This window comes from Pelophylax lessonae, assembly GCF_965119305.1.
Source record: "Pelophylax lessonae genome assembly, chromosome: 3".
Lineage (NCBI taxonomy): Eukaryota > Metazoa > Chordata > Amphibia > Anura > Ranidae > Pelophylax > Pelophylax lessonae.
The window spans coordinates 472,435,075-472,459,745 of NC_138770.1; the positions used below are offsets into that span (position 1 = coordinate 472,435,075).

The window sequence follows — 24,671 nt, forward strand, 5'->3', positions numbered from 1 at the left end:
AAAACCTTGGGATCTAGTGATCACCAGTCAGTGTGTTTTAATATAACTGTGAAAGAGTCACACCACACAAAAACAAAAGTTTTAGATTTTAGAAAAACAGACTTTTCAAAAATGAAATTGGTCATAAATGAGTCCTTATCAGACTGGAACGGATTACATGGAGTCCAGGAGAAATGGGACTACTTAAAAGGTGCATTATTGAAGGCAACAGAAAATTGCATTAGACTTGTCAGTAAAAGAAAAAAAGGAAGAGACCACTGTGGTACTCAGCAGAAGTGGCCCAAATCATTAAAAATAAAAAGCTAGCATTTTGTAATTATAAAAAAACCCAGAGCAATGAAGATAAGGAAATCTACAAGATTAGGCAGAAAGAGGCCAAGCAAGTTATAAGAACTTCTAAAGCGCAGGCAGAAGAAAAACTAGCTCAGTCTATGAAAAAGGGGGATAAGACATTCTTCAGATATATAAATGAAAAAAGGAAATTAAAACAAGGAATAACTAAATTAAAAACAAAGGACGGAAGGTATGTAGAAGAGAATAAAGGGCTAGCCGACTGCCTTAATGAATACTTCTGTTTTTACAGAAGAAAAAGGAGAAGGACCTCCACCTGAAAGGATGACTAATGAATCGTTTGATGCATGTGTCTTTACAGAGGAAGACGTTCTAAGATTGCTGTCTAAAGTGAAGACAAATATGTCACAGGGTCCTGATGAGATACACCCAAAATTATTAAAAGAGCTTAGTGGTGAGCTGGCAAAACCATTAACAGATTTATTTAACCAATCATTAGTAACAGGAGTCGTCCCGGAAGATTGGAAATTGGCAAATGTCGTGCCCATTCACAAGAAAGGCAGTAGGGAGGAATCGAGCAACTATAGACCAGTGAGTCTGACATCAATAGTAGGCAAATTAATGGAAACCCTATTAAAGGATAGGATTGTGGAACATCTTAAATCCCATGGATTGCAAGATGAAAAACAACATGGGTTTACTTCAGGGAGATCATGTCAAACAAATCTTATAGATTTTTTTGACTGGGTGACTAAAATAATAGACGGTGGAGGTGCAGTAGACATTTCATATCTAGATTTTAGTAAGGCTTTTGACACTGTCCCACATAGAAGACTTATCAATAAACTGCAGTCTGTAACGCTCCTGCGTTTCATGTATGGTGTGGATTTTCAGCTGCAGAAATATTCCACTTCAGTAGTCATGTAAGAGAGATGCTGAGATACCATTCCCAACCTCAATGACTCATCATGTGTGGAAGGTCTTAATTCAGCTAGTAAATACACACACTCAACAAGCTGGTTCCTAGAGTGACTTTATGTATGTAGTAACACAGTGATGAAGATTTAAGAGACAGGTTGAGTGGAGGTGGTAGGTGACAGACACTTGAAGGTAAGACAGTAGCAGATGGATGCAGGTAGGTTTAGCAATCATGTATGGTAGCAGATGACAGAGTAGCAGGTGGACATACAAGAGAGATCAACCCAGTGCAGGAATAAGTAGAAGTAGTCTCAAGAGCTAGCAATCTAGATATGCAGATGTGATAAATAGTCTTTACTATGCAGAGCTAGATAGTGTAAGCTTAGTATAAGTTTATAGAGGGTTCCCCTGCGGGGTACTTAGCACTAATAGCAATACAGCCGAAGGTTGGTTCAGGAGGAGCGGATGATCCGGAAGCGGGATACAGGGATCAGCGCAGCGAGGTTCCGTCAGCGAGGTATGCTTGCAAGCACGAAAGCTTCAAGCCAAGTTAGCATCCAGGTAAGGGTGTTTGAACGAACACATGTGAGTGAGAACCGGCGATTTAAATAGCCATCCAGTCCGGCGCTGAGTGATGACAGCATCAGTCTTAAAGGGAAACACACCTATATGTGTTTCTTCTATCTAGGTAGATGGAAATCACCCGGAAATAATGTGATAGGAGGCACTGAGAGTGCCAGAACCTTACACAGTCATTGAGCATGGACTCCCATATTGTTGAGTGGATTAGGCAGTGGCTGAGTGACAGACAACAGAGGGTTGTAGTCAATGGAGAACATTCAGAACAAGGTCACGTTACCAGTGGGGTACCTCAGGGATCTGTACTGGGACCAATTTTGTTTAATATCTTCATAAGTGATATTGCAAAAGGCTTCGATGGTAAGGTTTGTCTTTTTGCTGATGACACAAAGATATGTAACAGGGTTGATGTTCCTGGAGGGAAACGCCAAATGGAAAAGGATTTAGGAAAACTAGAAGAATGGTCAGAACTCTGGCAACTGAAATTTAATGTGGATAAGTGCAAGATAATGCACCTGGGGCGTAAAAACCCAAGGGCAGAATATAGAATATTTGACACAGTCCTGACCTCAGTATCTGAGGAAAGGGATTTAGGAGTAATTATTTCAGAAGACTTAAAGGTGGGAAGACAATGTAATAGAGCAACACGAAATGCCAGCAGAATGCTTGGATGTATAGGGAGAGGTATAAGCAGTAGAAAGAGAGAAGTGCTTATGCCGCTGTACAGAACACTGGTGAGACCTCACTTGGAGTATTGTGCGCAGTACTGGAGGCCATATCTCCAGAAGGATATAGATACTCTAGAAAGAGTTCAGAGAAGAGCTACTAAACTAGTACATGGATTGCAGGAAAAAACTTACCAGGAGAGGTTAAAGGACCTTAACATGTATAGCTTGGAAGAAAGAAGAGACAGAGGGGATATGATAGAAACTTTTAAATACATAAAGGGAATCAACTCGGTAAAGGAGGAGAGCATATTTAAAAGAAGAAAAACTACCACAAGAGGACACAGTTTAAAATTAGAGGGGCAAAGGTTTAAAAGTAATATGAGGAAGTATTACTTTACTGAGAGAGTAGTGGATGCATGGAATAACCTTCCTGCAGAAGTGGTAGCTGCAAATACAGTGAAGGAGTTTAAGCATGCATGGGATAGGCATAAGGCTATCCTTCATATAAGATAGGGCCAGGGACTATTCATAGGATTCAGATATATTGGGCAGACTAGATGGGCCAAATGGTTCTTATCTGCCGACACATTATATGTTTCTATGTTTCTATGTATGGAAGGCTCTCTGGAGAGCTGATTGAGACATCGAAGGTCTCTCCGCCTGATGCGGTGACAGAGAACACGTCTGCTAGTGAGGTCCGACGTGTGGCTGAGCAGGGATTAGTAAATGGCACGGATACTGTCTCACCCAGTAGACCTCATGAGATGGAAGGGCTGAACGTGGACCAGCAAACAGCAGAAATCCTGTCTCTAGTTCGGGTAGAAGTGGATAAAGGAAAACTGGGTATCCAAAAGTGTAGGACCCCGTTGCAATTTAGGATAGGGCGTGCCTGGAAACGCACCCGGGAAAAAGATTGGGCCCACGCAGCTGATAGCTGGCGCAGAGGTGTCCCGATCTGGAATTCGGGCTGGTGTGTTACGCCCCCTACTGGGTCAAAACAAGGGGGGGGGATATGTGACAGGTCAAGACTCTGTAACGGTGAAATTGGTAATTTAAAGGACGCAGAGTGTGCACATTGGCTCTGTGCAGGACTACTAGATGTGCAGTGGAGAAAACTTCTGTTGCTGCTTTCTCCAGGTTTTGGTAGTCCTGAAAGGGGCTTTGTAGTTTGTAGATTTCATAGTGTCTTGGGAGGGACGGAATCTCCAACTCTGTGTCCATGTTTTGTGGATGACCAGCAGGGTGTGTGCTCAGGTGCACACAGCCCTTATAATGAAGGTCTAGGAAGACCTCAGGGCTCCCAGTTGGAGACTGCTTCATCTAACAGACAGGCGGTCTGTTCATGGGGAGTCAGTGGCTGCAGGTGGAAGCCAGAGCAGGTGTGTGTCTGAGGAGACAGGAGATGGCCTGAGGACCAAGGCCACAGTGAAGCTGTCAGCTTCAGTGAGTCCATGGTCTGTGTGACCAGCACCAAGAGCAGAGGTACTGCTACAGCGAGAGAGCCAGGTGGGCTAGCATTTTCAGTTTGATATATATTTACTGGAGAAGAACCCCTGCGTGGGAAACTATGTTACGGACAGTTTATTTTTGCCTTTTAATAAAAATGGGCTGCCATGTCCTTAAACCGCAATCCTGACTACAGTGAATCACTGGAAAAACGCATCTGCCACTGAGCTAATGGTCCCCCATGTTACAGGAGGGAAAATGGCTAATTAGGCCTAATTCTGACATTTTGACTAAGGGATGTACTCACTTTTGTTGCCAGCAGTTTAGACATTAATTTCTGTGTGCTGAGATATTTTGAGGGGACAACAAAGTTACACTGTTATACAAGCTGTAAACTCACTACTTTACATTGTAGCGGGGTGTCATTTCTTCAGTGTTGTCACATGAAAAGATATAATAAAATATTTACAAAAATGTGAGGGGTGTACTCACTTTTGTGAGATACTGTTTAAATTTTATTATGTGGAGAGTAAAATATCACTTTTTATTCCAAAATGGTATCTTATCCCTGAGGAGGATATTTGTTAAAAGCATTTCGTAACACGTTGGAGTCCCTAAACTGAGTGGGCTAACCAGGTAATTCAAGACTGAAAGCTACATTACCAGCTGTGGGGGATATTATTTGTACCGCATTCTTTGATGACTCAAATTTTTTACAATATTTTATAAAATGTTATGTGTACTGTCAATATATGTGATTTCAACTCTTTAAAACTAATAAAATAAATGCTGATAATTTAGTCTTATTGTTTGATTATAAGTTGCTTTTCAAAGTCCTAATAGGAGTATTGGTGATTTTTAGATATAGTTATTAAGGATGGCGGAAACCACACCCAGAGTCGCACACAGTATTTTTAAGTGCCATACTGGTGTGAACCTCCCAACTAAAAAGTTGGTGCACTTGGTTAATTTTTATGCCTTATTCTCCTTTTGTTGTGTAATACATGTGACATTTTATATCACTGGAATTATTGTACTTGAAGTTAATCTGTATTGCAAATACTTATGTATTCTCACATACACATCCAGCTGAAAATAAACATCACAGAGACTAGTATTGTGGTAATATTGCAGTTTGAGATTACTATACATAAGAGGGTTACACTATTAAAGCGGAGTTCCGGCCTCAAAATCGAAAAAAATCGATTTTTGGGCCATCCGCTTGCTGAGTGCAACCTGAAAAAGAAATGGATACTGCTGATTTTTTTTTTTTTTTTTGGTCACTTACCTTTTATTATAGAAGAAAATATACTCACCTTCCTTCCACTTCCTCCCTCTGTGGCCTGCGCCGTTCCGGTTTGTGATGACTCCTGGGAGCTGAACGTCATCGCTCCCAGGAGTCAATGCGCCTGCACCAGCCCTGCTCGTCCCTTCCGGTTCAGGCGCGGCATTCCCTGCTAAACGGCTTCTGGGCATGCCCAGAAGCTGTGCAGGGATGCCGCGCCTGCACCAGAAGTGACGAGCGGGGCCGGCGCAGTGCATTGTGGGACTCCGACTTCACGGAAGAAGACACGAAGAGGGACGCTGTGGCTTCAGATGCCCACACCTGAGATGGCAACGCTGGAGAAGAACTTTTCAAGGTAAGTATTTCTTCTTACAGGTAAGTGCGACCCGGGAGAGTTCAGAGGCTATTCATTCATTCAGCCCGGAAGGTTTACCCCCCCCCCTTCATGACTAGGCCATTTTTTGTAAAACCGCACTGCGCTAATTTAACTGACAATTGCGCGGACCTGCGACGCTGTACCCAAATAAAATGTATGGAATTTTTTTCGTACAAATAAAGCTTTCTTTTTTTTTTTGGTGGTATTTGATTACCTCTGCCGTTTTTTTTTTTTTTTGTGTTATAAACAAAAAAAGACCGACCATTTTGAAAAAAAAAAAAAAAAACAATATTTTTTACTTTATGCTATAATACATACCCAATAAAAAAATGTAAAAAATCTACTATATTCAACAATTTAGGCCAATACGTATTCTACTACATATTTTTGGTAAAGAAAATCACAATAAGTGTATACTAATTGGTTTGCGTTATAGCGTCTACAAACTATGGTATATTTTTGAGGAATTTTTATTTTTACTAGTAATGGCGGTGATCAACAATTTTTAGCAGGACTGCAGCATTGTGGCGGACAAATTGGACACCTAAGTGACACTAATACAGCGATAAGTGCTAGAAAATAATTGCACTGTCACTGTACTGATGACACTGGCAGGAAAGGGGTTAACATCAGGGGCGATAAGAGGGTTAAGAAGACTCCTAGGGAGTGCTATCTAACTGTGTGTGTGGAGGGGGGGGCTTAATTAGGGGAAGGCAGAGATCCGTGTTTTTGCTTGGCACATGATCTCCATCTTCCTCTGACTGAACGGCGGTCTGCCTTATTTACATAGGCAGATCGCTGTTCTGTCTCTCCTGTGAACGATTGGCGGGTCCCAACGGACATCGTGTCTCCTGGACCCGCTGATTGGCTCCCGCTGTGTCCAGTCACAGTTTTTATGCTTATTGTGGTGTGGGAACAAGCCTTTTACTGGCACAGTTTTATTTTAACTTTCAGTAGTTTGTTGTGAGTAGTAGCGTTATAATTGCCTATTATACTAAAGATCGGCATGTGGCATTAATAAACATCGGCATGTGGCACAAGTAAAAATCGGCATGTGAAAAAAACAAAAAAGTTCAAGGCTACCTTACTAATCAATAACTTAACTGTAATTAATAAATTACATAATTTTTATTTGGGTACAGCGCCGCACATCCATGTAATTGCCAGTTAAAATTAAGCAGTATCATAAACGACCTGGTCATGAAAGGGGGTAAACCTTCCAGGGCTGAAGTGATTAATCAATAACTTAACCAGTTCTGGACTGTAAGGATTTTCCCCCTAATGACCAGGCCATTTGTTGCAATTCAGCACTGTGTTACATTGCGGTCGTGAGACCTTCTGCTAATTTTTAGAGGGACTGCGACATTGCAGCCGACATATCGGACCCCTAACTGACATTTTTGGGAGTAATCAATGCTAAAAATATGCACTGTTACTGTAATAATGACATTGGCAGGGAAGGGGTTAACCTAGGAGTGATCAAAGGGTTAAGTGTGAGGCTAGGGGAGTGTTTACTAACTCTATGGGGGATGGGCTTGTGAAATTACCACAGAGATCTGTGATCATATATAGAAGGATCACAGGCGTTCTGTGATCATTTCAGAGAGAAGAACGGTCAGCTGTGTTTACAACAGCTGACCGTCCTCCTCTCTCAGCGGGGAGCGATCATGGGTGCCCAGCGGCAATCGCGGCTGCCGGTCCCATGGATCGGCCTCCCCGCTGCCTAGTAGGGGTGGCGCGCACTCACCCCCAGCACCATGCGTGCGATCGGCGTAAGGCCACAAAAACTGCGGCGGATGGTCAGCAAGTGGTTAATAATAGTACAACCCTCTAATGTATGGTAATCGCAGCAAACCTCAATATTAGAATTTCAGTGCCATTAGCGGTAACCCCGAGCCACACTCGGGGTACCGCCAGGGAGCATCGCTGGATCCTGAATGAGGTTACTTACCTTGTTCCCGGGATCCCGCGATGTATTCCTGCAGCATACGGCGGCCAGATCTTCCGCCTGATGCTGTGTGCCCCGGCTTCCATTCCCTGCGAGCATCCCGTCGCAGGGGGGTGGAACCGACAGCAAATTTGAAAAGTAAAACACACTGATATATTGTAATCCTATTGGATTACATTACGAAATAAAATAAATTGACATTAGTTTGCCCCCCAGTGCCCTTGCCTGCAGTTTCAATGTAAGATATACTTTATATATGTGTATGTGTATATGTATGTATGTGTGTGTATATATATATATATATATATATATATATATATATATATACATACACACACTTTAACTTATTTATAGTTATTTATTATATTATAATTTTGTGTTTCAAACTTTATCATACCCGAGATGTTATAAAGAAGAACGCACAGTAAAAAAAAAAATCATATGTATAAATAGTTGGTTTGGGCTGCTCGTCCTTAAAAATTACATGCAAAATAATTGTACCGCTTTCAGCACCTAAAATCGGAAACAAGTGCAATAATTTCAGTGATATGTAATTTCACAAGTAATACACATCAAAAGGAGAATAAGACATAAAAATATCTTAAAACTTAGCAGGGGTGGTGGAAATCCCCCACCAGATTATTGCAATACAAATTAACTTTAATGGCAAAAAAATTTTTGTTAGGAGGCTCTCACCATTATTGCACTTTGGATTTTTTTTTTTTTTTTTAGATTGTAACACCTAATTTTATGTTTTATTTACTTTTTAATGCGAATTATTGTACATGAAGTTAATGTGTATTGAAAATATCTGTAGAGGGGTTTCCAACACCCCTGCTAAGTTTTAAAAAAAGTTAAGTCCTATTCTTTTTTTGATGTGTAATACATGTGTAATCACATATTAAAGGAATTATTTCACTTGAAGTTAATCTGTATGGCAAATATCTATAGGAGGGATCTCTACCATCCCTGCTAAGTTTAATTTTTTATGTTTTACTTTCAGTTTGATGTGTATTATAAGTGAAGGTATACTGTATATCACAAAGACCGGTATTGTGGTAATATTGAAGTTTATTGAGATTACCATACATTAGAGGGTATTAAGTTATTGATTAGTGAGTTAGCACTGCACTTTTTTTTCTTTTTGTGGTGTGGGAACATATAATAGTCAGGTTGAAGGGAGGATGGAGCAAGGTGCACAGAGGAGAGGTGTTGCAGCCAGGTGGAGGGGAGGATGGAGCCAGGTGGAGGGGAGGACAGAGCCAGGTGCACAGAGGAGTGAGGCCATACAACCAAGTGGAGGGTAGGACAGAGCAAGGTGCACAGAGGAGAGGTGGTGTTGCAGTTGGTAGAGGGGAGGATAGAGCCAGGTGGATGGGAGGAGGAAGCCAAGTGGAGGGAAGGACAGAGCCAGGTGAATAGAGGAGAGGAGGTGTTGCAGCTAGGTAGAGGGAAGGATGGAGCCAGGTGTATGGGAGGAGGAAGCCAGGTGGAGGGTAGGACAGAGCAAGGTGCACAGAGGAGAGGAGGTGTTGCAGCTAGGTGGAGGGGAGGATGGAGGCAGGTGGATGGGAGGAAGAAGCCAGGTGGAGGGGAGGACAGAGCAAGGTGCACAGAGGAGAGGTGAAGTTTCACATGCAGCAGATGGTGAGGCTTGCAAGAGCCCCTTAGTGTGTAAAACTGACAGGTAATGTAACTGCTTGCAGGGAAAAAGCCAGCTGTCAAAACTCAGCGGCGGTGTCGGGGGTGGGCGGGACCGAGCAGCTACACTCACACGTCTAACATCTATACCCACAAGTTGTTTTGTAAGTGGCATTGCTCTGCCTGACAGTATTATTATCAATTACAAACATTAAAATACAGTTAGTCTGTATTAACAAAACCTATGCAGTTTACCTTTTTCCTTGCTCTCTCTTTCTAGGTGATTACTACTACTGGAGTTGATACCAACTTCAAATCCTGTTAGAGAAAGGTTTCCTTCAAACTGGAGACCTTGTAGTTCACAGGTAACGCTATCCAACTCAGTTGTACTGTTACTTTCACTTTTCTGGCTTTCTACTTCTTCCTGATTTGCTTCTGCATGTTCGAATATTTGAAATGTTAACTGTGGTCTTCTATATTCCCTGGAAGAGGTAGATTCTGGTGTTGTAGGAGGTGTATTCAGTACAGAATTACTTCCACTGCTGGGTAAGTCCACTTTATTTTTACCTAATTCAACCATTTTCTCATCAGCTGGTTTCAGTTCAGAGGTGTGAGTCATAGGTTTTAGAAATTCCACAGACAAATCTCTGGTTTCATTACTAACTGACTGAAAAGTTGAATCATTAGGAGCATCTTCTAAATCCTTGTGATGTGGAGATGAAGCTCCCTCTGTATCTGAATCAGAAAAAAGTTCCTTCAAAGTCTTTTTAGGCCATTGTCCCTGGATACTTGACCAAACATCTTTGGGGTCTTTGGCTCTCAGCCTTTCTTCTGGAGAATTTGTTTTGGCTTTTTTATCTGACACATCCTGTAAACTTGTATATAACCTTGCTGTTTGCAATTTTTGTTTTTTGTCATCCACACCATTACACTTTTGTAGCAATGGAACTTTTGGCTTTGGTTGTTCCTCTTCATCAGAGGACATAATAATGTCAGCATCAAACCTATCGGTTATCTCTTTGCAGCAGATACTTTTATCATTTATGCTTGCATTTAAACCTTTGCCACATGAAATAAATTTCCTTTTACCAGATTTAATATGAGATTTGGCTATTTTGTCAAAGTTATTTACAAATTTCTTCCTCCTAGGAGTCTCCAATTCATAGTCTGTCTCATCTGAAGACTCTTCTTGTTTTTCTTTGCAGTCAATTTTGTCTACACTAATATCTTCTGTTCCTTGACTTCTCTTTCCTTCTGCTCTTGTTGCCAGGTCATTCTTGATATTACTCATAATAAAGTCTTTTTCATTTGTATTCATATTCTGATCCAGTTTAATACGGTCTTCATAAATTTCTGTAGCTGTTCAAAAGACAATAAAAAATATATCACTTTAATAAAACAAAAACATATTTAAAATTGTAATGGTGTAATGGAGTAATGGTGTCCCATATGCATGCTATATGACTATTCTATCAAACTGTCTTTTTTTTCTGTATTTTATATGTATGTTTAGGTTATATTCATATATTTTTTTTAACAAAATAATATTTTCACAATAACTGGATTTTTGACTTACCGTAAAATCCTTTTCTCTTAAGTTCATTGACGAACGCAGTTCTCTCTGATTCATATCAGTAGGGTAATACAGCCCCCTACAGGAGTAGGACACTAGGCAGAAAAAAGTTCTGGGCAGTCCCGGAGGGTACACCCTCTCTCTTCCTGCATAGGATGCCAGTTTTGTATCAAAGCGGTGTCAGAAAAGTAACACCAACCCAACTCAAAATAGAGGGGCGGGTACTGCGCCTGTCAATGAACTTGAGAAAAGAATTTTACGGTAAGTCAAAAATCATTGTTCATTGACGGACGCAGTTCACTCTGATTCATATCAGTAGGGATGTCCCAAAGCAGTGCCAAAAAAATGAGGGATGGGAACAGCAGAAAAGAACAAGTCCCCAAGGCCAAACATAGCTGACCAGGCAACATAGGACTCATCAGCACAAAAGATGAGGCCCACCTGAAAACTACAGTAAGCACCCTCAAGGAAGGCCAAAAGCCCTCCAAACAGCAGCCAGCAAAAAAACCTTGCGGCTGAAAAGCGGCATCTGCAGATGCCAGCACATCCACCTTATAAAACGGGGTAACTGTGTGAAAAGACTACCAGGTAGCCGACTTGCAACCTGAAGCACAGATGCCCACAAGGCGAAAAGCCCAGGAAGCACTAGGCGCCCGAGTAGAATGCGCCGAAACAGGGAAAGGTAGGACCTGACCCCTAATTGAATAAACCTGCACCACCATCTGTCCGATCCATCCGGGAATAGACGCAGCAGACGCATGCAGTCCTGTTCACGGGCCATCCGTATGTACAGAGAGCGAGCCTGACTCACGAAAAGACTCAGTAGTCACAAAGCACACCTGGAGTGCCGACACTCTAAACAGAGTAAGCAATGCACATTCCTTAGGATGTGAGGGCTCAGGACACAAGATAGGAATACAATGTCCCCGTGCAAGCGAACACCAGAAACCACCTTCAGAGGGCAAGTGAACACCAGAAACCACCTTCAGAGGGAAGGACGGATCCGGACGAAGTACCACTTGGCCCCATGATCAACATATAGGGAGAACAACCGGACAATGTCGCCAGTGCCAAAACCTGCATGCAGAATGACAGCAACCAAGAAGGCCACCTTCTGTAATAAGGTAGGCAAGTAATACCCTTGAATACTCGCAAACAGAGGATCTAAAAGAACTGACTGCACCAAATCAAGGTCCCCAGTGGGTGACGGAGGTCCCACCGGAAGCACCAAGTGTTGCACCCCCTGGAAGAAGTCACGCACCAGGGCACAAGCGGCCAACGGCCCTTGACAGTACTCAAGGCCAACTTGACCCTTGACAGTACTCAAGGCCAACTTGTGATCGACTCCCCATTGAAGGAAGCCAAGATCCGGGCCACCAAGAGCGAGGGGGAGCCCACGCAATATATGACTGTCTCGTATGATGAACAAAAATCACCCTAGAAGTCGCTTCCCATGCTTCAAGCAGGGCAAAAATCACTGAAGCAGCCAAACCCCCATACTTCAGCACCTGGCATTCAACAGCCAAGTCCGGCAAAGTCAGTGACCGCAAAGTCGGACGGAAGATGCGCCCTGGAGACAATAACTCCTCCCCGAGAGGAATTCTCCAAGGAGCGTCTACGACCAGCCTGACCAGGCCGGCGTACCAAGCTCGGCGAGGCCCGTCCAGAGCCACGCGAAAGACCGGAATCCCATCCGCCTCAATCCTGCGAAAAATTCTTGGCAGCAACTTGGGAGGAGGAAAAGCAGACCGCAGCTGAGACTGACCTTGGCCCATCCGTGAGCACGCACACACGACCATGCCTGCGGCAGCTGTGCGCAGATGACCATGCTAAACTCCACTGCATTGTTCAAGTTGAAGCTAGCGAATGTTCTTGCCCATGACAGAACCCATGGTGCCACCATTGCTCCCGCCAGAAGGTCCCGGGAGTGGGCCACAAACCGCAGCACTATCCTGTAGATGCGACGCCAATAGGTTCACGTCTGGAGCGCCCCCAACGAAGGCACAACTGCAGAAACGCCTCCAGATGAAGGGACCATTCCCCTGCATTCAAGGCCTGTCGACTGAGGCAATCCGCCCGCCAAGGTTTGCGCACCTGAAAAGGGAACAGCGGGAGAGCTGGAACAAGGCGCACTGTCCAACGAAGAATTGACACATCCAAGGCCGCAAGGACACCCTTGGTGCCCCCTTAGTGAATGACATAAGCCACGGTTATGGCGTAGTCGATTGAACGTGCATCGGCCAGCTGCCCGATCCAGTGAACCAGGCAATGCCGGATCGCTCTCAGCCCCAGGACATTGATCAGTAACCTGGATCCTCCAGGGACCATACTCTTAAAGCAGAGAACCTGCCAAGGACTCCTTTCCACCCAGACAGGCTTGCATCCACGATGATAAGTGTTCAGGAAAAAGGAGAGGGAGGATACCAGCTCAAGACTCCCTGGTCAGCCAGCTCAGCCGGATCCGTAGTCCAGAGAGTTTGGATTCTAGTCCCATTCGAGAAGGATCACCTTCTGGGGGATCCCCAAGAGGGATTGAGCGAAAGGGACCTTCTTGAAAGATGGCACCATCCGTCCCAGAACTCGCACACAGGTCCGAAGGGACGACCATATGCGGGACATGAACCGAAGTCTAAAGTTCCAAGAGTCTTTTCCTCTGAGGGAGAGAACACCCTGACTGAGGGCGAGTCCATGGATGACTTCTGAACATTCCGAACCCACCTGAACTCCTCCAGAGTTCTCGTGGTGACTTCCAAATCCATTTGTCAGCACAGTAGGAGACTCCACCTGAGAAGCAGATCGGCCACGAACCCCAGACCGATACGCCCTGCTGCCGCAACAGCGCCAGGACCGGAGTCACACCTTTGTGAAGACCCTAGTAGCTTAAGCGAGACCCAAGGGCAACACCACAAACCGATAGAGATCCTTCCCCAGGGCAAAAAACAGAGAACCTGTAGGTGTCCCGAACATAACAGGATGTGAAGGTAGGCAGCTTGATGTCTATAGAGGCCAGTAATCCCCCTGATGCAGGGAAGCCACCGCTGTGTAAACCGATACCAACTTGAATTTTTGATTTGCACGGAACCATCAAAGGACCAGTTTGTCCAGCTTGTTGAACCAGAGGCTGAACTGCCCCACAGAGCGCCAGTAAGCGATCCGGGGACAGCCGTACATTGGAAGGGAAAAAAACTTACTGGAAATAAACGGATCGCATGACCTCCTGAATCCCGCAGCCTGGGATCCGGGCCAGCCGCAAGTCCTCGACCGGCAAGGACCCCCCCCCCCCAACCCCCTAGATGGATGAGGAAGCACCTTCAGGCCGAGTAGGCCTAGTCCGAAGGTCTGGAAAAAATGATCTCATGTTCTCCAGACCAGGTCGTTTGGAACCACACGCGGAAGTCTGGAAGGACTTCGCCACAACGACCATCCTCGAGGGATAAAGAAACTGTTTGCGAGCCGAAAGGGAAGAACACTGACTGCGATGAAGACCCTTACCCTTGTTAGCCTGTGGAGGAAAACACTCTTCCCCCCCCGTGAGGCCCTTATATAATGTCATCCCGGGCAGCGCCAACAGTCAATCCCCCTGAACAGGGAGATCCATTAAGACCGTCATAGAAGTTTGATCCAAAGACCAACACTACGGTCAAGTAGACGCTGGATAACCACCGCCGAAAACAAGGTGACCCATACAAGGGAGCCCTGACCAGTGCGGCATCACAAACAAATTGCAGCTCCTGTGCCAGCTGGTCCAACAGCTCCCCCAGGGCAAGAGGGACATGCCCCACACCAAGTCATGGCGGTGGAACTCCGCCCATAAGGCAGAGTGGCAAGGGAAAACATAAACACTGTTCCCAGTTCAGACTACGCCAGGGAGTACAGATCGCAGGCCACAGCCCGCGCCATCCTATCCCCCAAGTCCTTACAGGACGGGGATTCCTTCACTGGCACGTGGCAGGGGAGGTAGAAATGTCATCATCATCCGAGGAGACAGGGTGAGAGGTAACAGACCCGGCAGGGAGGCCCCACGTCTGCAGCGGCTGAGCCAGACTCAGACTCTGAGACATCAGATGAGGCAGGGGTAGGCGGAGAAACGTCTCAGTGCACCTACCACCTTCACCCGGGCCCAAATGCTTCTCAAACTGCCGAAAAAGGCATAGACGGACAGTGGAGATCCAGGAGGCCCTGTGGCCTCCGTGAGGGGGTCAGGTGGGAACAGATGGCCTGCAGGGTCCATACTGAACCTGAGGAACCCGCCAGCAACTTTAAAAAAAAATTACTTTTTTTTTTAAGCAGCCCCATAGCGCTACAGCGCCCCGCAGAGGTCAGGTGCACGCTAAAAGACCCCCACAGAGAGGGAGAGACCACCCTCATAACACACTGTCTCCACAGCAAAAAATCTACAGCAAAATGGCAGAAAACGGGTGTACCAAGATGGCCGCTCCCATAGAAGCAGACAGAGGCCACAACAAAATGGGGGCCCCGCTAATCGCGGTAATTGGGGCCCACAGGGGCCCCCCCCTGCAGGATCGGCTGAGCGCCGCAGACAGCGCACTCCCCGGCCCCCCATGCAGCCTGCACACTAGGCCCCTGCCTCAGGTAGGCCCAAACAGTCCCCCACGTGGGAGGGGGGGTGTGGAGAGGAGGGGGGGGTCACAACAGGACAGAGGGAACCCTGGAGTGTGAGGGTCGACCATCACAGAGAGAGGGTCAGCGTCCACCCCAAAATCCGCCAGGTAAGGGGGGGACGTTTACTCAACATACCGGGAACATAGGCGGGTGCCATCTCATGACAGGACCCCACGCCACCGGAGTAGAGGGGCTGGCGGCCAAATAGGAAAGCTGCGACATCAGCCTAGAACCTGTCGTGTGCGTCCTGGCGAGACTTTTAACTTGCGGGGCCAGTCCCCGTCCAGCGGGACCATGTCGCGGCCGACCCAGCATGGAGCTAAGGCCTGCACACGCTCGATAATTGCTAGAAGATCTCACAGGAAAAACGACTAGCTAAAAAAAAAAATCTACATAAAAAAATTACTTCAATGCCAGGACCAAAGATCCCAGCAAGGAACTAGGTCCTTACTCCTGACTAGGCAGATTAAAAACTGGCATCCTATGCAGGAAGAGAGAGGGTGTACCCTCCGGGACTGCCCATAGGTGTAGCCAGAACTTTATTCTGCCTAGTGTCCTACTCCTGTAGGGGGCAGTATTATCCTACTGATATGAATCAGAGAGAACTGCTTCCGTCAATGAATGATGGAGAAATAATTTTATATATAATTGTTGTATGACTTTTGTCAACACCTTTCGAATCTACTGTAGTTTTATTAGTTATATGTATATTATGAGCATATTGTCAATATAGAAGGACTAACTATGTTTAGACCTAGGACTTTACCTACACCTACAGTATAAGGGATAGTTGAGGTAAGTAAGGAGTAAAGTTCATTGCATCACATTATAGGTCCATATAATCGGCCAGTGACCATTACACATATCCTCCTTTTTGTTTAATAGTGTGCAAAATCAATGCTTCAGAGTGACAAAGGGCCAGTGCTCCACTACCCAAGTAGCATCATGTAAATCAAATAACTCACGAGATTTGTCTGGCCCTTTGTTTAAAGATGATCAAACAATGCTTATATTTTAATACCCAGTACACAGAGGCTTATCCCGCATATCCCATCCAAAAAAATAGAGAGTAGAAGCTCCTAGCATAAATTATTCCACCACAAAAAGGTTAAAAGCATCAAACAATTCCACCAGACACATTTCTGTATTGGTTGTAATTGTGACTTTTTCAAAAGTGTTCCACAAACAGCATATCTCATAAGCATCCCCAGCCGTTCAATGCTTATCCAATAAGATATGCAATATGTTGCCTATCACTAGAAACTGTGCATATTAACGTTTGTGAGCCAAAACAAATAGTTCAAATATTTCTAAAAAAAAACATAATATTCATGTACTGTATAACTATATTATACAAAAAGCACTGTGCCAAGCAGTACAAATATGTTCCCTATCATAAAAAGAACCATCCCAGTACTTGACCGGTTTCACTGGAACCAGGGCAGCTGCTTCAGAAGAGGGAAATGTGTGCATCTTAATTCCATGCACTGAAATTATGCCTGGAGGCATCTATCAGGGGCCTCTGGTCACACCCACGATAACCTCACGCTTCCCAATCATCAGGCCCCCCCTGCACTCTTAGGGAAAACCTCTAGACAGGGGGTCCTCAAACTTTTTAAACAGGGGGCCAGTTCACTGTCCCTCAGACACTGTTGGGGACCAGACTATAGTTCAAAAAAATATGAATAAATTCCTATGCACATGTGTACAGATGCACATATATGCACATTAAATACCTGCTCGCTCTGTTATTTACACCAGATAAGCACATTAAATACCTTCCTGCTCTGGTAAGCAATTAATTTCCCCTGGGGGACTTGTACCACCATGGCCTAAGGCACTGTTTCTCAACTCCAGTCCTCAGGGCACACTAACAGGCCAGGTTTGCAAGAAGACTGAAATACATCACAGGTGATATCATTTGATGATTAGTGATTGCAGTATTCTAGTCTGCATTTTCCCAAGGTAATACTTAAAATCTGGCCTGTTAGTGTGCCCTGAGGACCGGAGTTGAGAAACACTGGCCTAAGGAACTGAAGTGCAAGCAGTGCAGACAAGTCCCTGTATGAACCCCTCAGAGCTGAAGACCTGACCCCTTCAACTAGTGAATGATTAACTACAAGTCCCAGCATGGACCCATGAGATCTAAGGGGTCACATTCTTAGATCTCAGGGGTTCATGTTGGGACTTGTAGTCCTTTACTAGTTAGAAGAGGGTGTTACGTCCTCAGCTCTGAGGGGTTCATGCTGGAGCTTGCAGTTCTTCACTTTTAGGAAGTTCATAACTCCCAAAAGTGATGGACTAATAGTCCCAGCATGAACCCCTGAGATCTAAGGATGTGACATCCCCCCCCCCAAAAAAATTAAAGGAACTACTAGTCCCAGCATGAACCCCTTGGATCTCATGGGTTCATGCTGGGGCCTGTAGTCCTTAACTAGTTAGGACTAGTTAAAGAGCATGAACCCCTCTTTGTATGCGTCTCTCTGCAGTGCCTGGCTCCCCATGACATACATGATCCATCCCTAGCGCTCAGTCAGTCTCACTTCAGACCAGACAACAGCTCTCGAGTCCTGGCAGTTCTTTCCCCTCTAACCAATGCCGACTGAGATGATGGAGGAGATGGGTGGAGCTAAACCACTCAGGGCGGAGCGAGGGAGGAGGAGGAAGTTAAATCCTCCTCTGCTCGAAATGCTCTGCTTTAGGTCAGATGACCTGACATCAGCCCAGTCCGCTCCTGGGTTCTGCGATTGCCGGCTGGCCTGATTCAGGACCCTGGGGAGCCGGATGCGGCCCGCGGGCCATAGTTTGAGGACCCCTGCTCTAGACCAACTCTATGCATAATAGTATCTTAAATCTGCCATGTTTCAACTCAAACTGTATACCGATTACATAAAATATCCTAAAATATATACACACATTATACAGTATATCCAGATATAAATATTAAAAAGAAAGCAAAATCCTGAAAAACAGCTCTATAGAGTATTTAAAACAAAAAGAAAAATATAGTAGCATAGAGGATTTAAATGATATGGATCAGTGGCTAGAATCAAATGAGCTGGAAAATAAAGCACAATAATACTGTAAAGTCTACTAGTAAGGCAAGATGTATTGAAACAAATTTAAAATATAGGAAGAAGTCAAAAATGTTTCCATCTATGAATATACATAATAGGATACTATTTGTACATTCAGTGGTACTAGATCTGACCAGGATTGATTTTGATAAAATAGAGACTTGACAATTTAACTAGAGGAGAGAGGTAAGTACTAATAGATTTACAACAATATAATGAGGTGGGCTACATTGTTGTACTAGATCAAGAACATTTTTTTTAAATGTGCAGAAAAATAAAATTAAAGAAACTAGGGATGCCCCAATGCCGATACCAAGCATTTGAGCGTGTATCAATACTTTGAATTCGGACGAGAATACTCCGTATCAGCAAGTTCTTGACTGAAAGTATCTGTACCTGTACTCACCGATAAAAAAAACGGTATTGGTGCAACCCTAAAAGAAACCTTTTGCTCTGCAGTCTGGGGAACAGACAAAGTCTATCAGAGCTAAAAGGATGGCAGTGAAGTCACTGCCTCTGTTGGGTCCCACATCTGTCACCGCAGCCCTGTTTCACTTTATTGCACATTTCATCCCAAAGATCACTGGACACTGCTGTTTGCTTCAGCATTGGTGTTGGTCTGGTATCGATACATTAATGACATACTACTTTTTTTGCCAGACAACAAGGGGGAGTTATTAAATCTTACTGGCATACTGAAGGGAAATTAGAGCAATCTGAAATCAACTTTAATGGTGAGGAAAAAGCAGGTGGATTTTTTTTGTATTTGACTGTAGCTGTCACCTGGAAAGGGCAAGTGAAAGCAAAGTTGAGAAAATCAATAGCCTCTAATGATTTATGGTGGGCCTCTAATGAAGGGCCCATAGAAACTGTTCTTTAGAATAATTTGAGGAGGAAGCTGATAAATTAAGTCAGATATAATATATAATCAGATTCCTGGTAAAAGCATACAATGGAGCAAAAAAATACTCAACATGAAATTTTTTTTTAAAGTGGGTTTTAAAAAGGAGGATGGAGTTACATGTTAATATACAAAAAACTGCCACTACAGATGTGTCTTCTTGAGGAGGGGGGCTCTCCATGTTTGGAGGAGGAAAATGCTGACTATGGCCTTAAAAATACCATCCCTACAGTCAAGCAAGCAGATGGAAACATTATGCTTTGGGGCCATATATTATAAAATAGTGGAAGAAGAACCTTCTTCCCTCAACCAGAACACCTGAAGATGGGTGAGTCTTTCAGCATGACAATGACCATGACAATGCAATGACCAAAAACATACCGCTAAGGCAACAAAGGAGTGGCTCAAGAAGAAGCACATTAGGGTCATCGGAGTGGCCTTTAGAAAATGTATGGAAGAAGCTGAAACTTCGAGTTGCCAAGCGACAGCCAAGAAACCTTAAGGATTTAGAGAAGATCTGTAAAGAAGAGTGAACCAAAATCCCTCCTGAGATGTGTGCAAACCTGGTCACCAACTACAAGAAACGTCTTACCTCTGTGCTTGCCAACAAGGGTTTTTCCACCAAGTGCTAAGTCGTGTTTTGCTTGGGGATCAAATACTTATTTTAGTGTGAGGATAGTGAGGTGGGTGGCACTGCCTAAAAGTATAGGGGTCTGATTATATTACAATAATATTAATAGGGTATTTAACACCACAATAAATATATTAAAATTAAGGCATAGCACAAATCATCAGCAGTATAAAAAATGCATAAAGTGATGGTGTTGTGATAATATGACGCAAAGAAAATATTAGATAATTATATAAATATAAAGTGCTTAGTGGGCAACAGGTGACCGATTTGAGTACAATAATATCCAAACCAGTAAATAAATAAATGGGATACAAAAGTATGTTGAGTAAACGATAATAGGTACAAGGTGACTCAGTGTTAAGTGGATCCAAATGTTCCGTTGGTGATAGTAAATAAATATGATAAAGGCTAAAAGTGGTTGGGTGCAATCTCTCAAAAAATGTGACAGTATAAACAAACCAATAAGGTGGAGACTGTGGCTGTAAATTTATAAAAGTATGAGGTAAAAAGTCCATAAAGTGATTTTATTGTGAATAAAAGCTTCAAATAACGTTGATGGGTGATTCTCAAGGTGATCCAGGTACTGAGTGTCGGGTGAGGAAACCAGTGCTCCCCTTTCAATATATTCCGCACTCACCAGGGCTCGGCACCCCTGCAGGGGTAACCAGCGTATTGTTAACAAGGTTTTCCCTCAGCCAGGCAAATCCTGCTTACCGGTCTCATCAAAGGTTATTCCTGGATCATCTCTCCCATTGATGCAATGTTTTCAGTAAATTGATACAGGCTCATGTATGGTTCCCATCCATCAATTGTATATGCAATTCCCAGGTCATGTACAAGAAGACCTCATATAGTGAAGTACTTTATAAATTCACTACTTTTTTTTAATAAAAAATATAGTACTGGGGGGTTTGGCTTGGACATGATCGAGTGAGGACGCACGGCTCTTCAGCTCCCGCCGCTTTCATAGCCTGATACCGGTCGAACCATCTGCTCCCGCTACATCCCAACCCTATGTCACAACGCAAGAGAGCCCAGTCACAGCCTCGGGGCTCCACCAGGTCATCCAGAGCTTCCATTAGCTGTTTCTTCACTGAAGATCGGGGCCTGCGTGCTGACTCCTCCAAGATGGCGCCCGGCCGTGACTCGCGGGATGCTGCTGCGGCCGCCGACTCTACACAGCCTGGAGCTTCCCCGATTCCGTCGCACAGGCTGGTGACACTGCACCCCCACCTTCCCCAGGATCCAACGCCTCCCTAGACCAAGGCTCCGATGCCTCTGACTTGCTTGGGTACAGAGACCTGCGGCAGCATATCTGGGCCCTCCCCACTAAGGCTGACTTGGACCGCTTTATCTGTAGAGTGGAGACGACCTTTAAGCAGGACATTGAGCAACTGAAAACTGACACTACCAACTTGGGCACCCGGCTGGAGTCCCTGGAGCAGAGGGTTGATGATTCCCTCCCTGTACTGACACAGTTCCAAGAAAGGTTTAAAGCACAGGACCAGCGTATTGAGGCCCTCCTTTGCCAGATGGATGATTATGAGAACCGCAGTCGCCGTTCTAATATAAGGATCAGGGGGATGCCTGAGGCTACAGCTGTCAGAGATATTGTCCCCACCCTGCAGGATATCTTTAGGGAGATCTTGGATTTACCTACTTCAGCCCCTATGGAGATTGACAGGGCCCACAGGGCGCTCCGGCCGCCATCCCAGGATGTGGACAATCCCAGGGACATTATTTGCAAATTGCACCGCTATGGCATTAAGGAACAGATTATGCAGCGTATGCGCATACGCCCCTTTTTTGACTTTGATGGAGCCCACCTGTTCTTTTATCAGGATCTCTCTAGACGCACTCTCATGCAACGGCGGGCGCTCCAGCCCCTTTTAGAATCACTGAGGGCCGCGGGAGCTACTTATCGCTGGGGTTTCCCCTCCATCTTGCAAGCTGAACGTGATGGCAAATCTGCGGTGCTGCGGACAAAAGATGACCTCCCCAGCTTCCCGTCCCGCCCGGACTTGGGCCCGGTGGATTTTGTAGACTGGCGCCAGGACTTGAATGTTGCTGTCCCACAGTTGGCAGATCCCTGGCTTCCTGCCCGGGCCCAGAGAGGCTATCGAGGTTCGCAAACGCCAATCGGGCGGGGCCCCCTTTGACCCTGTGCCCCGTGCCAGTCCAGCCTGAACTCCCTTGCCTGGTTTTATGCCCCCTCCTTTCTTGCAGACTGCCTGACTTCACCTTTGCCCCGGACTCCTGTTGGGGGTGGCCCCCTCCTGGGGCTTCCCTGTAGTTGCTGCTTGAATCGAGCAGTGTGGTTTTTGGGGTTTACTACACATCCTTGGGTTCCTGGTTTGTATCGCATTGTTATGCGGGGGCTGTGCGGGCTCCTGCTCCTCATGTCTGACTACGTAGGCCGTGCCCTTATTCCCTTTGGGCCATGGGTGAATGCCCGATTTTGGGCGCCATGCCTGGCCTGGGCGGCCTCTCCCTTGTGGGGGGTCTGCCGGGGTCAGCCATGTCACTGGACATGGGTCCAGGGGTGGGCCTCCTGCCCCACTCTGGCCCCATCGCCTGGAGTATCCGTCCAGGTTAAAATGCGTTATGTTCTCATGACTTTTTATGGCTCCATGTTTACTTCATGTTTTTTTTTTGGTGTAGTCATTTTCTCTCTGCCCCCCACCCTTTTTTTCTCCTTTAGGCCCCGGTCTGCAAGTACCTGGCTCCCTGTTCCTGTGGCTGTACTTCTGGTGGATATCTTTCTGGCATCATGGCTGAAGTTAAGGTAGTGTCCTACAATGTCCGGGGTCTTTGCTCCCCCAATAAACGTAGCCGATTATGGTTGGAGTTAAAGCGTTTCAAGGCGCAGGTAGTCTTTTTGCAGGAGACTCACTTTACGGCCTCTTCCACCCCCAAATTGCCGACCCACCTGTACCCTCAGTGGTATTTGAGCACCTCGATGATGCCTAAATCACGGGGGACAGCCATTGCAATTCACAAAACCTGCCCCTTCCTGATGTTTGCGCATCACTCCGATCCACGGGGCCGTTTTGTGTTTCTCAAAGGTACCATTGAGGGTCAGACTTATACCTTTGCCACGTTGTACGCCCCCAACTCCCAACAGATCACTTTCATAGATAGAGTGCTGGAGCTTCTGGCTGGGAGGGGCGTCTGATACTAGGGGGGACTTTAACCGCTTGCCGACCGCCGCACGACTATTTACTGCGGCGGTCAGCCCCTCACAGGCAAAGTACTACGTCGCTAGCCTGCGAGGGTCTAGGGAGCGAGCGCGAGCCCCCGGAGGAGCGGACCCCTCAGCACGTGTGACCGGCGGACCCGATGTCCGCCGGTCACTCGGCGATCGTCGGTGCAGAGGGAGAAAGGCAGGCGACTGATGTAAACAAGCCGCCTGTCATTCTCCCCTGTGTAGAAACCGTGATCATACGGTTCTACTATGTAGGACCGTTGATCACTGTTCCTACACCTCAAGCCACAGCCAATCACAGTTAAGTGCCCGAGCAGAATGCGCTTTCACAGGGAAAGGAGGAACCTGACCCTTATTGAATAATCATGTACCACCGTCCGCCTGACCCATCTGGAAACAGTAGCAGCCGATGCAGGCAACCCTTTCCCAGGGCCATCCGTGAGCACAAAAAAGGAATCTGACTTGCGAAAAAAGTCAATAGTTGCCAGGTACACCCAGATTGCCCGAACCACAACCAAAGCATGCATGCAATTTTTCGGATGTGTAGGCTGAGGACACAAGGAGGCAAACAAGACAACTTCATGGAAATGAAAAACGGAAACCACCTTCGGAAGGAAGGACGGTTCCGGACGAGGTATCACTGTATCCCTATGAACCATCAGATAGGAAGAATGACAGGACAACACCGCCAGTACACCCTGCACGCAGAAGTAATAGCCACAAAGAAAGGCCACCTTCTGGGACAAGGTAAGCAGGGGAATCCCCTGAAAATTTGCAAAGGGAGGGTTCTGATGAACCGACAGCACCAATGTAAGGGAACTAGCCGGAGAATAATCACTCATAGACCTGGCACATTAGCCAGTTCTCAACATGGCCGCGCCAGCATGAATACGCACACACGTATTGCAAACGCATGTTCGCTAGGGCGAAGATGTGTGCGTGCTGGTGCACAAAGTATACGTCCAATCCCAGCACCCTCTGGCCTTTAAAAGGATATCTGTGGCACATGAACATTGCTGACTGGTCTTCAGCTTCCTGTTTCCTGCTTCCTGTTCCTGTTTTTGCTGCCGATTCTGATCACCTGTTATCAACCCGGCTTGCTCTTGGATTCCTCTTGTCTCGCTCCCAGCTCTGACCTCGGATTGTTCACGGATCTTCTCTTGTCATCTGCCCTGTGTATGACCCTGGCTTGCCTAACCACGACTCTGCTATCTGATCTGCTGACCACTGGCTTACTGACCTCTGCTTCTGTCCCCGACTATGCCTTCGGCTGTGCCTTGTCTGCTGTGATCCGCCTCGGTGCACACCTGCTGTACCCAGCCTGCAGTACCTGCCTCCAGTACTGACCTGTTGATCCTGCCAGCTGCACTTTCCATTACAAACTACTTCCAGCCGTGTGCAGTCTGCAACATCCTCAGCACTCCTGAGTCCTAGTGCTCACCTACTCTAGTGTTCACCTGCAGAGAGATCTCCCTACCACCAACCCTCATCTGGGGCACAGCTGGC

General features: G+C 45.7%; 1 protein-coding gene across 1 annotated transcript in view; it reads right to left on the reverse strand.

Moving 5' to 3' along the window:
* Positions 1–9,363: 9,363 nt before the first annotated feature.
* ARID4B (AT-rich interaction domain 4B) overlaps positions 9,364–24,671 on the reverse strand; it is a gene marked incomplete at its 3' end in the record, with an annotated part of 1,242,797 nt that continues 1,227,489 nt past the window's right edge. Inside the window, 2 exon segments of the mRNA XM_082250934.1 lie at positions 9,364–9,384; positions 9,388–10,511. Coding sequence (XP_082107060.1) covers positions 9,364–9,384; positions 9,388–10,511 — 1,145 coding nt within the window.